This window comes from Schistocerca gregaria, chromosome 1 (genome assembly GCF_023897955.1).
Source record: "Schistocerca gregaria isolate iqSchGreg1 chromosome 1, iqSchGreg1.2, whole genome shotgun sequence".
Taxonomy (NCBI): Eukaryota; Metazoa; Arthropoda; class Insecta; order Orthoptera; family Acrididae; genus Schistocerca; species Schistocerca gregaria.
In genome coordinates, this window is record NC_064920.1 from 1,091,004,932 (window position 1) to 1,091,018,354 (window position 13,423).

The 13,423-nt window shown below is 44.2% G+C and overlaps 1 protein-coding gene and 1 non-coding gene across 3 annotated transcripts in view; one reads left to right on the forward strand and one right to left on the reverse strand.

The window, feature by feature from the left end:
• The window catches only part of LOC126282030 (nuclear factor NF-kappa-B p110 subunit), an 87,951-nt gene that overhangs the window by 54,327 nt on the left and 20,201 nt on the right, over positions 1 to 13,423 (forward strand). For both annotated transcript variants that reach the window (XM_049981450.1, XM_049981441.1), the window contains exons 13-14: positions 309 to 423; positions 3,119 to 3,329. In XM_049981450.1, the coding sequence (XP_049837407.1) occupies positions 309 to 423; positions 3,119 to 3,329 (326 nt within the window). The remainder of the gene's footprint in view (positions 1 to 308; positions 424 to 3,118; positions 3,330 to 13,423) is intronic.
• Trnat-agu (transfer RNA threonine (anticodon AGU)) lies at positions 6,584 to 6,656 on the reverse strand. The gene has a single exon. It is a non-coding gene; the product is annotated as a tRNA-Thr (tRNA).

The following is a 13,423-nucleotide window of genomic DNA, read 5'->3' on the forward strand; positions in this document are numbered from 1 at the left end:
TGCTAACTGCCCCACTTAACTCAGAGAACAAAAAGAGGAAAACCTTCAGAGTTGGTCAGAGCTTTAGGTCTCATGAACCATGTAAAACCCATTAAGGATTGGACTAATCATTTTTTTATATATTTTCTTATCGTTGATTGTTACCCAGATATTCCAATTTTGAGAGCTACTACATATTTGGTTTATCATCTCCTTGTAAATAATGTATGCACAGTGCATGATATGATTGAGAAGACATTATTACAATTTTTTTTTATTTGTGCTACGAAATTTTTTGGAAAAATAATCTTTCAATATTGTATTTTCAGTGCACTTCATGCTGCAATACTCCATAAACAAGAAGTCTTACTAAGACACATGTTGGATGTATTGGCCAGGGAACCACAGCATTATTTGCTAAATTGCCCAAATGATAGCCAGCAGGTAAGCCATTTTTATTTATTGTAACTTCAGTTATCAAGTATTCTATTTAATTTTTATTATTGGATATGTGTTACACAGGTCCCTACAGCAATTTACTAGCACTAGATCTAGGATGTGCCAAGGTTTAGTTACATACCAGCATTTATAATATTCATCCATATAAGATGCCATTGCAATTACCTTCAAAGTCTGACATAACCAAAAAATCGTTTTGCTGTATCTTGTAACTGTGACCGGAATGGTCGTGGGGATGACGTGACAGAAAGGTCGTGGGGATCATGTGACAGAAATCGTGGTGGTACCCACAGAGCGACCCATGAACAACAACACAAACGGGAGAAGATGAACACGACCGACGAAGGACCTTACGGGAAACAACCAAGTCACAAGAAAACCTAACTAGACAACCACATCCACTCGTAAACAGAACAGGAAAGTAGATACACTATCTAAGGCGATGTGATATGTACAGAGACATACGCAAGATTAGACTGACTGGCTGAGCGAAAGGTAAACGCTTAAATCCATGATCGGGGGCTATTGCTCACTGGGACCACGCGTTGCACTGTGGCGCCCTGCCACTAAATGTGTGCCAGGAGACGCGTGTCGCCACGGCTTATGGCGCGATGGTGCAGAGACCTCTAGAGGTCTTCGATGTCCGTATCGTCTGGCGCGGATTCAAATTTCGTGACCTGTGGTACCAGATTCCTTCCCCCTTAAACTTGCGCATAAGGGCAGAACACCCCGGATGATGCCGAGGTGGGTGGCAGTGGGAAGACGAGCCAGGCTCACCAGCCACTGTTGATGATGAGGAAAGGATGCCCGATGTATCAATGATGGCCGACCCAGAGTCCAGGGCTGCCGATCCACCCGGGGCGGGGAGGGCCAACAGCAGTTGCGCGGGGAGATTGCAACCGGGGCCAGGGGCGGCGACTCGAGGACCATGTCCGTACCCAATGGAGGTAGGGGATGAGGCGGTGGCTCGAGTTCCGCAGGGGCATGCAGGGGGGAGCTGATTATGATGGTGGCGAGCCAAGCCTTTTGACATCTGCACCGACGTCACATGCCGCTCATTGGCTGGGGCGACTGTGGCAGGCGTCCAACCCACCTTGTGCCCATACTCGTGGGCCCACACTGCCATGACGGGGGCATAAACGATGCGAGGGCCGGGAGTGGGAGCAGGAGGGGGATGGCATCAGCAAATGGAGCAGGGTCCGCAGCTGTTGCCCATGAAGGAGCTCCACCAGACAGCGTCCGTCAATTGGCATCGTGCGATTGATGCTCAAAAACAGGGTGAGGCCCACCGTGGTTGGAGATATGTCGACCGCTTTTGTCAACTTGTTTAAAAGTACTGACAAGCCTCTCCGCCACGGCATTGGATGAAGGGTGGAAAGGTGGGCTACGGATATGTTTGATACCGTTGGCCTGACAGAAGTCGTGGGAGGAGGACACCGTGAGTTTGGGGCCATTATCGGAGACCAAGTGTGTGGCGGGTCCTCAATGGCAGGAACCTGGGCCAGGGCTGTGAGTGTAAGCTCCGTGCTGGTGGACGCCATGCGGACAACATATGTGTGTTTTGAGTGGGCATCAATGATAAGTAACCACATGGACCCCAAAAACGGGCCCGCAAAATCGATATGGATGCGATCCCAGGGCTGGCGAGGCACAGGCCAGGGTGCAAACGACTGAGGGAGGGTGGCTTGCCTGGTGACGCACACACACGGTGCACCCACAAACCAGGCGGTCAATATCACCATTGATGGCTGAGACCCTGCAAGCCCATGACCCAGGAAAGATAGGACTGACCAGGCTGTTTATGCTACTGGTGGAACTCCAGCCGAGAGGCAACCACATTGTAGCATTGGGAATAATAGTTTGTTAGCAAAAGGCATATTTCCTGGAAAGAGAGAGCCACAGGATCGGACAAAGGTGCCAACTAACGGAGAAGAAATAACGTGACTGGGGAGGCCCAAGACAAAAACAATGACCGCTGCAAGGAGTCGTCTGTGACTTGAAAAGCCGTGAAATGTTGTTTCAGTCGATGTAAGTACGTCTTCCAGTCTTCTTTAGCATCATTAAATGGTGGGAACGACGGTGGACGTGGGAACTCATCTGACACCCCGAGGACTCGGGAGCTGTTTTGGTAATGCATCTCTGGCATCTACGTCCACTCGTAACCAGAACACGAAAGTAAATGCACTGTCTTTTAAGGCGAGACGATACGTCCAGAGATGTACGCAAGATTAGTCTGACTGGCTGAGTGAGAGGCAGGCACTTAAATCCATGATCAGGGACGCCGCTATTGGCTGCAGGGATCACGTGTCCCACTGTGGACCCTTACACTAAATGCATGCCAGGAAGCGCGTGCCGCCACAGCAGAGACCTCTAGTGGTCTTTGACGTCCATATCGTCTGGCGCTGATTCAAATTCCGCGGCGTTCAGTACTAGACTTTACATATGAAAAGGTATCTGCAATTTCTTAAGTTTTTGTGTTATTTGATGAGAACTTCGAAGACTGGTGTCAGAATACATGTTAACTAGAATGTGAAAAATTTAGGACAAACACTGGTCATTGATAAAAGTATTGTGAAGCTATGTAATACCCATGAGAAGAAGTTATTTGTTTCCATATGTAAGTATGCCTTTTTTCTTATAGTGCTTCAACAGAGTAATGCCAATGTTGTCTTTTCTCTAGACACCTCTGCACACGGCTGCAGCTGGGAATCCTGTATCAGTGAAATGGCTGCTAAACTCAGGTGCGGATCCTGACAGGCAAGATGAAAATGGCGATACGCCACTTCATGTCGCAGTGAAACATCATGCCAATTTGTGTGTTGAGGAGCTGCTGACACCGTCAAATTATAAATCGGAAATGAAACCTGATGTAAACAAGAAAAACTCAACAGGTATGTTATTGGTTCTGTTGTTATCTTCATTCAGTAAGACATAAGGGAGTGTTTAGTCTTGAGAGCTACAATATTTTGCCGTCAAAACGCGTCATAATAAGTTTACATATAACTCCATTGTGCTTTCCAATGCAAGAGAAAATTTATTTACAGTGTGTATCAGAAATACATTGACTTCTTGGATTCCCTTCTCACACAACAAGAAAGAAAACACAGGGTTAGAAGTGTTTAATATTTTTATTAGCTCCCCCTCCCATGCAGAAAAAAAACCCTGCCTTTGATAGAATGATTGGACAATTATCTGTACTCTTTTAAGTATTTTGCATGATGTCCATGATTGGGAAGACTTTCTTCAACCCTGCGCAGAAAGTTTGTGCAAGCACTGCTGTCTCTTCAGGGGTGACTTGAGTTTGATGCCTCCTGAACATGTGGCCTCGAGATGACTGTGTGTTTGTGTTGTCCTCATCATTTCATCACCATTCTTGTAAGTGGCGAGATTCGACTGAGCAGAAGGTTGGGAATTTGTACAGGTGCTGATAACCGCACAGTTGAGTGCCCCACAAACCAAACCAATCATCATCATCATCATCCTGAACTTGTGCAATAAGCTGGTGTGTGTTGCATGGATGAGGTTCTTCAAAAACTGCATCTTGTAATCCTATCCACAAGTGCTGTAAAGCATTTAGGTTAAACTGTTTCCAGGCCAGTCAATTTGAGCAATTTTGGTGTTGTGACATTTCACACCATGGAGGCATTGAACCTGCCAGTGAACATTTCACATTCAGCTCCCAAATTAACGAAAAACACAAATAACCACAGGGCAGTTTACAGAAAAAGTTTTAAGTTAATTTAAGTGAGGAATGTGTAAATATATTCAATTGAAGTAAATTAAGCTTTTACAATATGGTCCTTTTTTGTCTCCTTAAATGTAATTTAGAGATAACATTGTTTTCTTTCATTAGGTGAAGACACATTATGCAACAAAAAACTATTGAATGATAATTTTTCATTAACTTATCAAGTGCAGGTGTGTTAAATTTATGAAATTTGTCTGCTTAGAAATATTGCACCAGAACACAACTATTTAGCAGCAGCAGATAACAACATAATGGAATGTGTTCACTATGATTTGTCAAGTAATACAGACTAGTATAAAGTTCATACATCCAGCACCATCTGTTGGTGTAAAATGATACTATCTCCACAAAGCATCAAACCTAGGTGGCTCTGATCCCCTCTCCCTGGAGCTCAAATTTCTCTTTTCCTGCTGCAGTTTTACATTCCAACTGTATCTAGTCTGTAACTTAATCTTTCTAGAACAGACTGCCTGCTGACAACCTAGTTCACTCATAGAATGTCGATTCTGGATACTCCTACTTTGTTCCTGTATTTTGCACTATGTATTTTGGTCTACTACTTTCAGCCCCCACTCAGCCTCTAATATTAAAAATGTTTTAGATTGTGTAGGCAAGCTCGCCCTCTACCCAGCACAGTAACGAGTCCGTCGAGAGGCATCTTTGGTACCCGTATGGTGGTAACTCCCTGACCACACAAGAGTCTCATTATTGGTTCTCAAGCTGTCATGCATGCTGTGGAGTAGGTGGCTGTCTGTCTGGAGTCTCCAGGCACTGGCCATCTCACCAGGTAGCCTTTGTTCCAGCTGGGTTACACCCATGGTGAGAGCCCTCGTTCAGAGTAGGTGGCATTATGGAATGTCCAAAGTTATCATCTAGTGGCATGGAGGACCCATCGGTCTTCAGTCAGACAGGCCACAGTTCAGTGCGAATCTTTGTGACTGTAGAAACTTTCCCTCTTTTGCTATGCCATGGAAGGAAAAGAAACCAACAAACTTCTCGACAGTTACTGAGAGTTCCTTGTTTGCATCCAAAATGATGGAAATCCTTTCTCGAAATGAAACTGATGGTATACGAATGTGGATCAAATACAAACGGGAATTTATTTTTTATTTGAATTCATTTACTGAAAAACTCACGGCAATTACAATTTGTTTTTCCACGTAGTCTCCTGCTTTGGAAATGCATTTGTCCCAGTGTATAGGCAGCTTTTGATGCCCTCATCATAAAAAGAACTTGGTCATATCAGCAGCCAGTTACACATGAAGTCTTCCACACTATAGTTATCTTCTAATCGTCGCCCTCCTAGAGCTTCTTTAAGCGGTCCGAATAAATGGAAATCGCAGGGCAGGGCGATAAGTCCGGACTATCAGGAGGATTATCAAGTGTAGTCCAGTGCATTTCCTGTAGCCTGGAGACTAACTGCAGTATGGGGTCATACATTGTCGTGGAGTTGTATGACCTGTCGAAACGATTGGTCTCATTTTTTGCGGTGATATGTAACTCTGGCCTTGTTCAACAGTTCGCAGTTGTAAACAGAATTGATCGTGCATCGCTCATTCAAAAAATCGGAAAGCGAAATGCCTCAGTAATCTTTCCTCTGCCACTCCTTGCTTGCTTGTTTGGATTCTGGAGTGTGTTTGTGAACCCATGTTTCATCCCAGGTGACAATCTGACTCAAAAATGCGTTACCTTCTTCCTCAAACCTTGCTGTAAGCCTCTTTCAGGCCTCCAAATGACTCAGCTTCAGATTTTTCAGTCAAAAGTTTAGTGACCCATCTGGAACACATGATTGCGTGATAGCTCCCATAACTGATTCAAACTTATTGTACAATATCTGATACTATTGCCAGTTGATCATTGTCAATAATCTCTTTAACTGCATGAATGTTTTTGTCTGTAATGCATGTCCAAGGAAGTCGGTCGTGTTTCTGATTTTCCACATGTTCTTGTCCTTCCTTGAACTTCATATGCCAGGCAAACATACGCGTCCTTGATAATAATTAAATTTCCGCCGCAGTAACTCCTTTACGATCAAGAAATTTGACAATTATGGTTTTCGCAATGTAGGGGTGCACCTATTGCTCAGGCATCGTGATGTTAATTACGAAACGGCGGGAAATATCTAGCAGCATGCTGTTCTCACTTCTAATGGTCCTGCCTAAGCAGAGCAGAAGTGTGGGGCCAGTTCTACCAACTGTTGATGTTCAGGAACAAAAATTCCATATCTCCCCCCCCCCCCCCCCCCCCCCCCATATATATGGTGTATGCTCATTCGAACATGTCTGAAAAAACAGGTAATATTTTTAGCCTGCAGCAACTGTGAATCAAGACAAAAAGGGAATAATGATGTTATCTTCCAATAGACACTGATTAAATCAATGGGAAAAGTTGAAAATTTGTGCCAGACCAGGATTTGAACATGGGCCTTCTGCTTACTAGGCAGATGCACTGTCCACTGTGCCATCTGGACAAAGTGCTCATCACCATTGCATGGACTTCCCTAACAAGCCTCCCAAAGGACCCAAATTCCCAAAATATCCAGACATTACAAGTATAGGCCCCCATGCACATTATCCTGATGGATCATTGGTCAGAGCATCTGCCTATAAGCAGGAGACCGAGTTTGAATCCTGGTCCAGCATAAGCTCAGCTTTCCCCATTTATTTTATCAATTGCCCACTATCAGCTGATGTCATTAATACGTTTGTGACTTAAAACCAATTTTTTTATGTTTTCAACAATTTCTCTTCCCTTAGCATATTGCAAAAACGATTCCGTCTTAATTAAGGTGGCAAATCCTTTCTAGTCACAGACATTACTCTCTTTTAAATGCCTTGATCTTTTAAACACATTGATGGTGTACCTTCACATTCCATAAGTACCTCAGCAAGGTACAGCAATTAAATTTTCACTTATGCTGTAAATGAATGAAGAACTGTGTGAACATGTGGAGAGGTGAGGAATCATCTTTGTACATTGTGTACGTTGAGAGGCGCGCCAGACAACAAAGTAGACACTGGCCTCACTTTTCCGGCAGATTTACTTCCAGGAAAGGTCAAAATTGTGTTGAACACTACAATGTGAACCCTTTTTTTTCCCAATGTGGTTGTTTAAATGCCACTGCTTTGGGATATGTCTTCCCAGTGCATACATGATCCCATATGTGGCGACTGTTGCTGGCCACTTCATGAAAATTCACCGCTTGTGCTACCACTGGTCTGGAGTCAATTGTGTGAGCGACTACCCTCTTTGATCTCAGAAGTGTGTCAACCTACTGAAGGAATGCAAAATCAGGAACTCTTTGAAACTCAGAAAAAAAAGATGATTTGTACCGAGTCCCAGTTGATACTTTGCCTCTACTTTGGCAAGGTTGTCAGCAGTATATGATGTGTTTATGGTCTGGATGTTTACTTCCAGTAGTCAGTGCAATTAAACTTGACCATGGGGAGTGATAGCCCCTCCTCCCCGCCTCATTGTTCCTACAGCATTATCTTCGGGAACCAACCCCCTCACTGGCAGACAGGTCACCATCTCGGAAACCCTCTCCCCAAAAATCTACACATCAGATGCCGAACATTAGCCAGTGGCTGAAGGGACGACAGACTGAGGATCCCAGGCTGCCTGCTCTTTTCAGTTTCTACACTCACTAACCAAGCAGTTAACCCCTCACAAGAATGTCGTGTACCAAAAGTTGCAAAAGAGAAGAAGAAATCTTGAGAGAAGGCTACTCCACTAACCCCTGCCAGATCTGCCGATGCTGTTGGACTCTGAAACAATGTTCGTTGATGTTAGTCCATCCGCGCTGGTGATACCGATGCTGAAACATAACCTGTCCTCCTGCGGCCTTGGTGCTTAAGCAGTACACCCTCAGCATGATGGGACTGGAATGGTTATTATAGTCCCCCCCTGAACTACAACCGATTTCCGCTTGTTCTGCGATCTGTTTTTGCTGTAGAAGAAGTAAGCTTGACTGATCACCATTCCCTCAACTTTTTGTAGTTGTGTAGTCTGTCAAAACTGTACTGGCCCCAAGAGGGAGCTTGAGAGGTTTGAACAAATGTTGTCAAGTTGCTTCGGCTTTGTACCATGTTGGAAGTGGTAACAGTGAGAGCGCAAAATGACCCCAGTGGTCACCACGTGTGAGGTTGGTTTACCTCTAGCCAGGACACTTACTTATCTTGGATTGACTGCCTTAATCAAACAACTCTCCCTCTCGTAGCTATTTTCTCTTACTCGGTCATTCACCATAAGAATAAACCTGATGTAAACATTGCATTATGTATTCTTGCGTGTTTGCTGGAACCTCATTGGATTTCATTTCACGTGAGACTGCAGCCAAGCTGTCTCGAGTACTGTCAAGTACGATAATAAGGGTATGTTTTGTGCTCTGCTTTACTCGCACATTGACTTAGTGATAATATGAGACAACAGCTTTACCAGCACATATAACTTGGACAGCACTGGCTGTTCAGCTGGTACAGCTATTTTGCAGTGACATGGTCACCTGCAGTTCACACGTAAAAAGAGATGAGCAGAGGAGCAATACAGCTTTGAATGTCATTCGATTTTTAAGCAGAATGAAATAATACACTGCAAATCGTCTACAATATGCTCCTTAGACGACTAGACAAAAACTGCAACACGTTATCGTTTTTAGCTAACATAATGTTGTCATTAAAACAAGAATGATGAAAATTCCTGACTTAAACACAGGGTAATTTTTCTGCATTAACGGTGGGTAACGTAAGAGAATATTGAAGGATTTCACCGTATAGTTAAATATTGAAGCCACTGAAGATATTACTTACAGTCAGTCATCTGGTAATAACTTTTAGCTCCTTTTGTATGCAAAACAAAGGAATACATTTCAGTTCTGAAAGTGTAACTTTTGCTATGTTGTTAAATGGCCTGTCAACAACAGAATCCACAAAGCCAACCAGGCGCAGCATTCCCTCTTCTTCTGTTATGACTAGCTGTTCTATATCCTGCCAGTGTTCGGCAGTGACATGAAAAAGCTGTGTGCGTTAGCTCCAGTGACCAGATAGTATCATTGCCCCATCTGTAAACTAAGGAAAAACTCGCTACATCCATTGATAGCTGCTGACCATTTAGCATCGCTAACATGCTCTCTTTCTGCTCTGGATAGGTTGCAGAAGCAATTTGATAGACTTTTTCTAATTATTAAAACTTCAGTACAGCATTTCTTGCCCTACATCAGACATACAACGCAGCTTTGCACCATCACTTGCCTGGGTCTTTCGAGTCTCCCTACGGACTTCCTTGTGTTTGTGTCAGTTTTTGTTCCACCGGTTGTTTCCTCTCCCAGTAGATCCAAAAGACCAGCATCCCTCGGAGCGCAGTGCTGTGTTACTATCTTCTTCGTCGTGATCAGTTCTACATCCACCCATTGGCCACCCCTGTGCATGTTCATAATTTTTTTATTTATATTTATGTTTCCTTAGGACCAAACTGAGGAGCCAAACTCCGTTTTCATGGTCAATACGATGAAGTACTTAAGCAAAGGTAATAATAAAATAAAATTTTGCATTTGGTATAGCTTCCCAATGGCTGAATACTAGCTTTGAGGTTACATTCAAAGCCCCACCCCCACTTCGACCCTCCTGACGAAGAACTCTAATCGGATGCCCAGCTCTTGGACTTTGTTGCACAGTCCCGACTTTAGAACAGGGAGCTAAAATTGTCACAAGGTGTTCGCAGCAAGTACCGGTGCACTGATACAAATACATCAAACACTTGTTTATCTTTGCTGGACAAAGAGATTACAGAGTTTGACTCACATCTGGGATGAAGATGCTTACATTCTTAACGAGACAACATGGTGCTTTGATAAAAGCATGACGTGATTGCCACATATAAAACAACCAAACACTAGGTGGAAGCTTAATACTCTTTTCTGCTACTTTGCACTCACCTCCGGAGGCAGATCGAACTTCTCTCGTCGATATGTACAGAGCTCTGGTATTGTGCCAGCTGGACTACAATATGCCAGGTGGGTTTATGGCTCTGTGGCAGACCACTGGCAGTTCCCAAAATTTCTTGTCAAATTTGGTAGTTTTTCCTCTTCAGTACCAACTGTACCAACTCGAACTCTCTTACATTATCACCATCTGACAATGATTTCCTAATCGTATGACTTAACAAATTGTTTTTGCATACGAGGAGTGCCAACTCCCTGATACCTGCCCTCAGTGGGTCACCTAATGGAATGCATCTTCAGACCCTCTGTCGGGACCACCAATTAACCTCCTTAGATTGAGATCCCTGTGTTTGTGTGAAAACCCCTCCTTGTTTAATACCCGTATCATGACTTATGACCAATCTATTTAAAGATCCTGAAGTTCAGTCACCTACAAGACCTTTAAGTGTCTGTTCCTCCCAGTTCTTTGCCATTCAGGAACACCATTCACCGCCACAGACACTCAGTGTTTCATGGAAGAACTGAAAGCCGTAACTATGGTTTGTTAAACAGACCTCCCTTGACCGCATTTGAATATTAATGATGTAATGAGCTGTCTCCAGGCAATTGATCAGTGTTACTTTTGCCACTCTTTGATATCAGTTGTTGTGACCCAACGTTTCGACCACAGTTGCAGCGGCCTTCTTCTGGGTCTAATGGTGCATTCTAGCTATGCAGTGTCCTTCATATTTTGTTGTTACTGTTCACTGTGCAAGCCATCATGTCATAATTTTAAAAAGGTAGTTATATATAAAAAACAAAGATGCTGTAACTCGCCAAACAAGAAAGCCCTAGTAGATAAACACAATAAAAAACCTACACACATACACACACATTTCAAGCTTTCGCAACCCAAGGTTGTTTCAGCAGGAAAGAGGGAAGGAGAGGGAAAGACGAAAGGATGTGGGTTTTAAGGGAGAGGGTAAGGAGCCATTCCAATCCCGGGAGCGGAAAGACTTACCTTAGGGGAAAAAGGGACAGGTATACACTCTCTCTCTCACGCACGCATGTGCGCGCGCGCGCGCCCACACACACACACACACACACACACATATATATATATATATATACAGACACAAGCAGACATTGTAAAGGCAAAGAGTTTAGGCAGAGATGTCAGTCAAGGCGGAAATACAGAGGCAAAGATGTTGTTGAATGACAGGTGATATACGAGGGGCGTCAACTTGAAATTAGTGGAGGTTGAGGCCTGGTGGGTAACGGGAAGAGAGAATATATTGAAGAGCAAGTTCCCATCCCCGGAGTTCTGATAGCTTGGTGTCAGTGGGAAGTATCCAGATAACCCTGACGGTGTAACACTGTGCCAAGATGTGCTGGCCGTGCACCAAGGCATGTTTAGCCACAGGGTGATCCTCATTGCCACCAAACACTGTCTGCCTGTGTTCGTTCATGCGAATGGACAGTTTGTTGCTGGTCATTCCCACCTACAATGCTTCACAGTGTAGGCATGTCAGTTGGTATATCACGTGGGTGCTTCACACGTGGCTCTGCCTTTGATCGTGTACACCATCCGGGTTACAGGACTGGAGTAGGTGGGGGTGGGAGGGTGCGTGGGACAAGTTTTACACCGGGGATGGTTACAAGGGTAGGAGCCAGAGGATAGGGAAGGTGGTTTCGAGATTTCATAGGGATGAACTAAGAGGTTACGAAGGTTAGATGGACGGCGGAAAGACACTCTGTGGAGTGGGAAGTATTTCACGAAGGACGGATCTCATTTCAAGGCAGGATTTGAATAAGTCGTATCCCTGCTGGAGAGCCACATTCAGAGTCTGATCCAGTCCCGGAAAGTAACCTGTCACAAGTGGGGAACTTTTGGGGTTCTTCTATGGGAGGTTCTGGGTTTGAGGAGATGAGGAAGTGGCTCTGATTATTTGCTTCTGTACCAGGTCGGGAGGGTAGTTACGGAGGCGAAAGCTGTTTTCAGGTTATTGGTGTAATGGTTCAGGGATTCAGGACCAGAGCAGCTTCGTTTGCCAGGAAGATATAAGCCGTAGGGAAGGGACCGTTTGATATGGAATGGGTGGCAGCTGTCACAATGGAGGTACTGTTGGTGGGTTTGATTTGGATGGATGTGTAAAGCTGGCCATTGGACAGATGGAGGTCAATGTCGAGGGAAGTGGCACGGGATTTGGAATAGGACCAGGTGAATCTGATGGAACCAAAGGAGTTGAGGTTGGAGAGGAAATTCTGGAGTTGTTCTTCACTGTGGGTTCAGATCATGAAGAGTCATCAATAAATCTGTACCAAACTTTGGGTTGGCAGGCTTGGATAACCAAGAAGGCTTCCTCTAAGCGACTCATAAATAGGTTGGTGTATGAGGGGGGGGCATCCTTGTATCCATGGCTATTCCCTTTAATTGTTGGTACGTCTGGCCTTCAAAAGTGAAGAAGTTGTGGGTTAGGATGAAGCTGCCTAAGGTAATGAGGAAAGAGGTTTTAGGTAGGGTAGCAGGTGATCGGTGTGAAGGAAGTGCTCCATCGCAGTGAGGCCCTGGACACGCTGGATATTTGTGTAAAAGGAAGTGTTATCACCCCCGCATGTCCAGGAATGACTCCTTACCCTCTCCCTTAAAACCCACATAATTTCGCCCTCCCTCTCCTTCCCTCTTTCCTGATTAAGCAACCTTGGGTTGCAAAAGCTTGAAATTTGTTTGTGTGTTGTTTATTGTGTCTATCTACTAGCGCTTTCTTGTTTGGCAAGTTACAGCATCTTTGTTTTTTATATATAACTACCTTTTTAAAATTAACATGATGGCATGCACAGTGAACAGTAACAACAAAATATAAAGGACACTGCATAGCTATAGTGTACCATTAGGCCCAGAAGAAGGCCTCTGCAATCGTGGCCAAAACGTTGGTCCCTCCCTCCAGCAGCAGTAGTTTTTTACATTATGACGCGGTACCATACCCAGGAAACTTTTATGTCGACTGACACTATCCGTGGAAGCCTACGCAATTAAAAACTTCATTACATGTCTCCACAATTTTATTCAGATGCTCCTCATTACTTTTCCAATTTACCCATCTAATCTTCAGCATTCTTCTGTAGCATCACATTTTAAAAGCACATATTGTGTTCATGTATGAACTATTTGTCGCCCATGTTTCACTTCCAGACAAGAATGCGTTCCTGACAAATACTTACTTTCAGAAGTGTTTTCTTGCTATTGTCAAACTGCATTGTAAATCCTCTTAATTTTGGCCATCGGCAGTTGTTTTGCTCCCCATATAGCGAAACTACTT